At 39.9% G+C, this 8,700-nt stretch overlaps 1 protein-coding gene across 1 annotated transcript; it reads left to right on the forward strand.

Annotated features, from left to right (window-relative positions):
* Positions 1 to 730: 730 nt before the first annotated feature.
* Positions 731 to 8,302, forward strand: stmn3 (stathmin-like 3). Its single transcript, XM_066665080.1, has 5 exons — positions 731 to 934; positions 4,438 to 4,533; positions 6,185 to 6,363; positions 6,486 to 6,677; positions 7,867 to 8,302. Exons 1-5 carry the CDS (start codon positions 916 to 918, stop codon positions 7,924 to 7,926), a joined length of 546 nt encoding a protein of 181 aa, XP_066521177.1. The 5' UTR covers positions 731 to 915; the 3' UTR covers positions 7,927 to 8,302.
* Positions 8,303 to 8,700: the final 398 nt, after the last annotated feature.

An 8,700-nucleotide genomic window follows, 5' to 3' on the forward strand; every position in this document is an offset into this window, starting at 1 on the left:
CAAAACAGACCTTACTGTATGCAACAGAACTTGATGCTGAATTCTGAGGCAGGACAAACTGTCTAAAACATATAACAATGTGGCAGAATGTGTTAAAAATTTTTATCCCTTTCCCTTTCGGTGGTATGTTACCAAATTGCCCCAGCATTGGGCTATGGGACAGTGCAGATGCATTCCATGGGGAGGGTGAGTTGGAGCAGCTTTTGTGATCCAGAAATAATCAGTACCTGAACTCAACAGTGATCTCCAGGCAAAATGCTTTCGAATTTCAAACATTAAAATATCAAAATATTTTCCAGAAAAGTACAGGCTGTTATTGCAGCAAAAAGGAACAAACAACGAACCAAAACCACGTCATTTCTGAAGAAATACTGGATGAGCAGGTGTCCACAAACTTTTGGCCCAACACGTAAGCACTCCTAAAAGCTACCCTTATTTTTTTTCATGTGCAGTTGCTTGCATAAGGAATTAATCTGCTCTTTGTTTCCTTGACAACAGCACTGCGCTCCTTTACCTCACTACTATTCCTGTCTTCAATCATATACAAATTCCATACAATTCAATTGCGCTGTCTCACTAATTACTTCCCTAAGTCTCCTACATCCATCCATCCCCACCCCCACTTTTTCTCTCTCCTCCCCTCCCTCTTTGTCTCCTGCTGCATACCTCTCTCTCTCTCTCTCTCTCTCTCTCTCTCTCTCTCTCTCTCTCTCACACACACACACACACACACACACTCTCTCTCCTCTCTCCATCCTCCTCCTCCTCCACCTCTTCCATCAGTAAAGAACAACAGCTCGACACTGAGCTCACAGACACCTCTTTCCTTTTAATCCAGCTTATTCCTCTTTCGCATCCTCTCTCCTTCATTCTCGTCTCTTTTCTGTCCTTCATCTGACCACATCCTGCTGCATCATGGCCAGCACTGTAACAGGTAAGGCCCAAAATAGCTTCTTTCTGCTGGACAGGGATTCAGTAGTGATGCTGCTAGAGGGTTGGGCAGATGCTTCTGGAAAGGATGCTGTATCACCAGTGTATATCCTGTTACATATCAGTCTGCAGTATAATAGCTATATGTGTTTGGACAGTGTTGATTTGTTTTTTATAGGGACACTAGCTGCTTGGGTAGGTGTTGGCATTGCCGTCATAAAGATACTGTAGAAGTTAAAAGTATGACGAAGAAATATGGGGAAAACTCTATTTTCTGTAGATTATACACTAGTTATGTTTAATTAGTGTAATACGCAGTGTGATGAAATGGTGCGTTAGAAGCCCATTGCGTGACAGTGCTAATGCCCACTCACCACTGCAGGTCCTATGGTATCAAAAAAAAGTGCAGGTTCAGTTAGAGGGTAGCAGTGCGGCAGGCTGCATGTTTGCGTTGCAGTTTTTTTTGGGACAGGACCATCTGCCTCTTCCTGTGGCCATTCAAAGAGGTGTGTATGAGCTTGGGTGTGCATCAAGGATCTCAGTCTAACAAAGAAAAGACTACTTTCCTAAAATCTCACACACACACACACACACACACATACACACACACACAATGTCAGTCCTTGAAAATTGCAGTCTTGCTAGGATTGCCACCCACTCAGCCGGCCTTAAGGGAGAATCATCTCACAATTTATTCCACAGCTGCATCTCATAAATACAGAATCTCATTATAAGCCTCAGTTATGAGCCATGTCTTAAATCTGTGCATTTGACTCATACAGTTTATACCAGATATTCAAGCTGTGATTGAGACCCTTACTAAAGGTCTGCAACAGGAAGCACAATCCAGAACCACACACAGTTTATATTCTGCAGAGATGCCATAAAAAAGACACCATTAGGTCTTTAGAGAACCTTTCACATTGCTAACAACTGGATATCCTTGGAAATGCAATCTGATATCCAGTTGGAATATGTGCAAATTCCCATTATAAGATTGTGTTATGAATATTAAAATATTATTCAAGGTTTATTTCTGCACTGTGCATTTTTGAAAACAAACAAACATAAAACAACACATCATTTGCCGGTTACACATTATTATGTGTGATATACACTACTGTACAAAAGTTTTAAGCACCTGAGAAAATGAGATTTAAAAACTATTTATCTGGGCAGTAAGAATTATTAGCAAAATGGCTTTGATTTTTTGACTAATTATATATAGTGTGTCTATGTGTTTACATGTTTCTGTTTGCCTTATGAACAAACAACTATTGGAAACCTACAGGATATTTTATTGCCCCAGGGACTGTAGCATTCTAACACACTGCATGTGAAATCAGTCAGAGAGCACATTTTAAAGGCAATGTCAGCGCTGGTGTTATATTTGCAGTCTCAACTAAATAGCAAAGGCACCTTTGCACTGAGTTGAGGGTGATATATGACACAACATTCTCTCAGCTCACTTTTACAATATTGCTCCTGGGGCAGAGTGGCCATGCGTTACTGTAAGAAACAGGTCCACTGTGCCTCCCTCAGTAGATTATAATTTACAATGCATATGAAAGTGACTGACACAATAAATAATCTGATCTGTTCCTGTATGAATCTATTACAACAAAACATTCAAGTAATACATTTTTGTGAGGATCTGATGGCATTCAAGCACTAGAATGAGTTGTATCACTCACAAAATAATTAAATTGTATTAAATCACTACAGAAAACAAAGTACCATCTCTCAACAGATAAATGCTGCTGGGCGATTTAAACACTTCTAATGAATGCTTGGCACTGTGCATGGTGCGCTTAAGTACATGGGCAGCTGCTCCAGACCTTCCTATATAATTTAAAGCTTTTCTATGAAAATCATGCAAGTTGCGTGTGCACAGCTTTAATCTTTGCAGCCACTGGTTTACAGAAGCCTTAGACCTTCAATCGTGATTTTTTCCTACCACAGATACACGTGTCTATGCCCTCAGCTTGTGAGAAGCAGGTCAATAATGGATGAGTCGGGTCATGTGAGGATTCAGAATTATCTCTGATTGGTTGCTTCTGCTGTGACACTTAAATTTAGAGCCTAGTGAAAGGAAACACAGTAAAAGTTATATATCACTGAAGTGTACACAGTAGTATTGTTATTGAATTACATGGATGTAATTTAGGATTTAACGACTCGGCTTGTCTCAGTACATGTGTAACTTGTGCTGCAGTGGCAGGGAAGTTCTGAGGGGACGAGCAGGAGAATCTAACTAAATAATAGATAACACCAGGGTCCAGACCCCCCTTTTAGTGTCCAGAGTCTCTTCTCTATTTTAGAGTGGGCTTAGCCTGTAGTTAATCATGATGAATCACAAGCCATTGTCATTGTAATAGGGAAAACTTCACCTTCACTTTGAGAAAGACGTACAATTGTACCTGAATTTTATGAATACAGATGAAATAATTATATCATTGGTGTAGGAAGAAAAATCTCCAAAAATCTACAGAAAAAGAAAAAAAATGAAATGGAATTAAATGTAACAATGTATCATTCAGGAGCTTTTATTCCAAAAACAACTAATATATTGTTTTCAATTATACTAAAGGGAACATATTGGGGGAAAATCTACTTTCCTTCCAACCCAATGCATGAATAAATGAATGTTCTGTCTAAGTCAGAAGACTTGGGCTTAAATATGTTATTCTTATTTTGTGCTACATTTCACTTAGAGTACCAACACTTTAGAATAGTCCTGAGTCTTTCCGATCACAGCACTGAACCTGCGTTCATGTGAGAGCACAAAGACGAGGTTAAATAAACAAAGCAAAGTTCAGTACCAAATACTAAATAAATACAGAGAAAAAGAGGAACATGGTCTCATGTGCTGAACTGAGCTGTGGCTCATTCTCATGTCTGAAACCAGCCGTTCTGAACAGGGTTGTTTTGACAGGAGGAGAACGCTGTTGTGGGGTTTGATCTTTGTGGTATTTTTGGCCCAAGCATATTACAGACATGTCTGTAAGACCCTAGTAACTGTGTTCACTTGTGGAAAATGTGCATAATATGTCCTGTTTTGTAGATAAAGCTAGCTAAGTTGTTGTTTGGTGGAGTCCCTCGGGCAAAACCAAGCTCCTTAAGAACTATTTGATAGATGATTTTGATCTAATCCATGTCTGCCAGATCTACATCATACAGTCACTTTCCATAAGCAATAATTTAAATGAACTTTGTGCTTGTCAAGAACTTAGATTTGATTTGGATACATGCTTCTAACTGGTTCATTTTTCTGCAGGACACCTGTGCTTTTAGAGTGTGTGGTAAAAGAGGATATACAGCTGACTGGACTGAATAACACTGGTGTACTACTAAGAACATTCATCCTTTGGCTCCTCTCTGGCATCACTACTGAGAACTCTTTTGACACTGTTTGTTTGTGAGAGTGTAAAGTGTCTTTCCTGATCAGTAGACAGACCGCCCTTGCTTGACCTGCGGTTGACCCCAGTCTTGTTTCTTGTTTTCCAGCCTACTCTGAGAAACTGATGGAGATGTCTGTGCTGTCTCTTATCTGCTCCTGTCTGCACCCCAAGCCCCACCCCCAAACTCTTGGGGTCTTTGATGGTATGTCAATGTACATGTAATGTTACAGCAGTGTTACAGCTAAGTGTCTAAAGCTTCACTTACCTAATGGAGACCTCTTGCTTACTAAGCAAAATAAACCAGGTCAGGTCCCCCTACAGCGCTGTGCAACTAGAGAAGTACTGTACACATTTTCTTTCCTTCTGAAAGATAATGCAAATAAATACACTAATCACATCAATTTATTATTCAAGGTTTAAAGATTTTGTGAGCGAAACAATAACACGCTGATATGAACATGTACAGGAATTAAAAGGTAAGAAAGTTGGCCAAGCTATATTCAGTAACATTCAGTTCCTCTTAAAAGGCACACGCAAATATATACTTCCTTTCTTTCCACTGTGGCCCTAATAATGTAATAAAATCGTGACAAGAGAAAGGGAGGCATTTTCCAAATCACACTTTTCTTTTATCATTTCCTTAAATACTGCAATAAAATATTTAATTAATTTACACTACATTTATTAAAAATGTATTCAAGTAGTTTAAAGTTGTATTTGTACCACATTTATGGAGCTTTGACAAGAGCTTCTCTTTAATTAAGGCATACCTGAACTTAAAACCATTAGTAAATTTGTTGTAACTTATCTATTTACAGAAGTTCTCCAGTAGGTTCTAGAACAAGAATTTCCATTGTACATGCTTAGAAAATGTCTGTCTGACGATGCTGAAAAGCTAGGGCCTTGAGGAGGTATTCAGAGTGGCTTGCAAAGGTATGGTGTATTTGTGACATGTATATCAGGTACAGAGTGACAGAACACTTACAGACAATCATAAATGCTCTCAGGAAAGCAATGCTGAGCTACAGAATAGTACATAAGAACTGTAGGCTAGTGTTCTCCCTGTGTCTCTGTGTGCTCTGGTTTCCTCCCACGGTCCAAAAACACACGTTGGTATGTGGATTGGCGACTCAAAAGTGTCCATAGGTGTGAGTGAAGGTGTGACTGTGTGTCGCCCTGTGAAGGACTGGCATCCCCTCCAGGGTGTATTCCTTCCTTACGCCCAATGATTCCGGGTAGGCTCCAAAACCAAAACCCCCTGAACATGATAAGCGGTTACAGATAATGAAAGAATAAATTAATGAATGAATGGCATGCACTTCCTCATCCAGCACATCATTTAGTTTTTAACTGCTGCTAAAGTAATGTTTCTGGGCAGATCAGTAACCTGTATCTGTGCCTGAATTTGCACACTATATATTGTTTAGTGTTCTATTTTGAGCATCAGCCATCTTGTCATTTTTTCCAAATTAAGTGGACAATTCCTTTTTCTCATTCATTCATTCATTGTCTGAAATTTCCAGTGAATGTGTGTCTGTGTTGCCCTGTGAAGGACTGGCGCCCCCTCCAGGGTGTGTTCCCACCTTGTGCCCAATGATTCCAGGTAGGCTCTGGACCTCCTGCAACCCTGAACTGAATAAGCGGTTACAGAGAATGAATGAATGAATTAATTAATTAATTAATTAATTAACTGTTATGCTAGTTCTGAAAACTGCTGCAAGTCAACACTTGCAACACCAGTGTTTGCTTGAACCATAACTGACACTGACCTAGTCAAACCAAAACTTTGTAATTTACTGCATGTCATACAAATGTCCAGTGTCCTGATATTTCCTTGATATCTTCCTCTGCAGATATGGAGGTAAAGTCCTTAAACAAGCGAACCTCTGGCCAGGCCTTTGAGGTCATCCTGAAAAGCCCCACTGACCTGTCACCGGACCGTCCTCAAAGCCTGTCTCTGGCAAGCATCAGGAAGGAGTCCTCGCTGGAAGAACTGCTAAAGAAACTGGATGCTGCTGAGGAAAGGAGAAGGGTGAGGAGAAGTGTTCTGAAATTCTAATGTATTGACATCCCATTGGTTGAGATAAGGAAGATTTAGGAAATTGAGATCTTTGACTTCTCTTACTATTTTTCTCACTCTCCATCTGGCCACAGTGTCAGGAGCAGCATGTCCTGAAGCAGTTGGCTGAGAAGCGAGAGCATGAGAAGTTGGTTCTGAACAAAGCCCAGGAGGTCAACAACAACTACAGCAAGATGGCAGAGGAGAAACTCATCCACAAAATGGAAGTGAGCAGTGAGAACCGTACGGCCCGTCTCAGCGCTCTAAAGCAGCGTCTGAGAGAAAGGGTAAGCTCCATTTTTTTCTCTTTTTCTGTTTCTAATATTTAGTTGCATTGTGTCTTCTATCATCAGTTCAACTTTTAGTAAAACAGAGGCACACCCTACTATTATGATTCAGGTTTAACAGCACTGTTAGCTCCACTGAAATGGTTTCAAATATGTGTGGGATTTATGATCGGTTCCACAGGGTGCTCCGGTTTCCTCCAACATTCCAAAAACATACTTTGGGAGGAGGATTGGCCGTGTGAAACTATCCACAGGTGTGAGTGTGTGTGTGTGTGTGTGTGTGTGTGTGTGTGTGTGTGTGTGTGTGTGCGCGCAACTGGATGAGTGTGTGAAAATGTCCACAGGTACGAGTGTGTGAGTCACTGCGTGAGTGTGTGAAACCACACAGGTGTTTGTATGCAGAAGTCCACAGGTGTTTGTATGCAGGGTGGGACTGTGGCGCAGCAGGCACCCCAGGTCCTCGTGGGTTTTCTCTAGCTCCGGTTTCCCCCCACGGTCCTAAAACACACATTGTTAGGTGGATTGGCGTCTCTAATGGGTCCATAAATGTGAATGTGTGTGGGTGTCACCCTGCGAAGGACTGGCGCCCCCTCCAGGATGTGTTCCTGCCTTGTGTCCACCGCAACCCTGAATTGGAAAAGTGGTTACAGAAAATGAATGAATGAATGAATGAATGAATGAATGAATGAATGTTTGGATGCACAATGTTTCCAAATGGGCTCTGGACATACCATGACCCTTATAAGGATGAAGTATAGTTACAGAAGGTGAACACATGACTCAGTGGTTTCATTTTAAGATTAATGTGAATACACATATGGCAATTGCATATAGGTACGAATACATTATTTTTAGGAATTAACTGAAAACTAAAAGAAATCCCTATAAAGTCCTAATTCTAGAATTTTTCAAAGATATCTGAAGGAATACATCTTTCCACGTGCTCTTTACTTATTTTTGCTTCTCACAATGTGTGTAATCCCAAATATATTCAGTGATTTTGAGGTCTGGACTCAGGAAGCCCATTGTTCTGAGGACACCAGCGGCTTCTTAATTGATTTGCAATTTTTTTAGTCTTTTTCCTTTTCCCAGTAATTGCTTTGTTTTTTTTAATAGATCCACATCCTTTGAGATCCACAGCATTAACCTGTTACAAATGTCTAAACTGTCTAACTGGCTTTTCTTCCAGGAGCAGCATGCTGAAGAGGTTCGCAGAAATAAGGAGCTGCAGTCAGAACTCTCTGGCTAAGGACAAAGCCACCGGCCTCCTGAAGCCCGCCCCCTTATAGCATCCCAACCTTTCCTGTTTGGGTTTGGAAAAATAATGTCACTTTTTAAAGCCACTCTGTCTTAAGAGGTCATCAGATTCTCACTCACACTATCAATCTCATTTCCCACAGAAAGCAACGGAAAATCATAAAATAATGTACTGATTCATATCTTAACTTCACAAAAATTCAACTTGGTATTCACATTTCCACTGCACATTCTGGAGTACTGATGCTCACACTGGTAGTGAATGAAAATTCAATTAACCCAGTTTTTCAGTGTGCCAAAGCAATATGGCCATTAACCGAATGCTGAAGACCATAAAAACAATAAAGCTGAAGCATAGCAGCTTCATATAAACACGTGTGTATTATTTCTGTCTCTGACATGAAAGATCTGTGTATGCAAAAATTATGAAAATGAATGAATGAATGAATGGTGGATGGTATTGATGCCATATCAATATCACTGCAGCCCAAAACCAGCATAACGCTATCAGATAAATGATAGAATATAAGCTTTAAAATTGCATGTTGTTTTCATTATTTATACTGTTATTGCTTATGATATGTGATATTCCCATGTGCTGACATTGTACATTTGAACATATATCATAGAATATCGAAGAATGAACTAATATGAATTTATTAATAAAGCCTAGGCTTTAAAAAAAATGCAGATATCAACAAATACAACCACTTCTCAAACACAATCTAATTTCACTCTTGTTATTTTTTTTAGACTGCAGAATTCA

Source organism: Hoplias malabaricus, chromosome 3 (genome assembly GCF_029633855.1).
Source record: "Hoplias malabaricus isolate fHopMal1 chromosome 3, fHopMal1.hap1, whole genome shotgun sequence".
NCBI lineage: Eukaryota > Metazoa > Chordata > Actinopteri > Characiformes > Erythrinidae > Hoplias > Hoplias malabaricus.

Coding starts and splice junctions, on each gene's coding strand:
- stmn3 (XM_066665080.1), top strand. Junction 4,534..6,184: donor AACTCTTGGGGTCTTTGATG/GTATGTCAATGT, acceptor CTTCCTCTGCAG/ATATGGAGGTAAAGTCCTTA. Junction 6,364..6,485: donor CTGCTGAGGAAAGGAGAAGG/GTGAGGAGAAGT, acceptor ATCTGGCCACAG/TGTCAGGAGCAGCATGTCCT.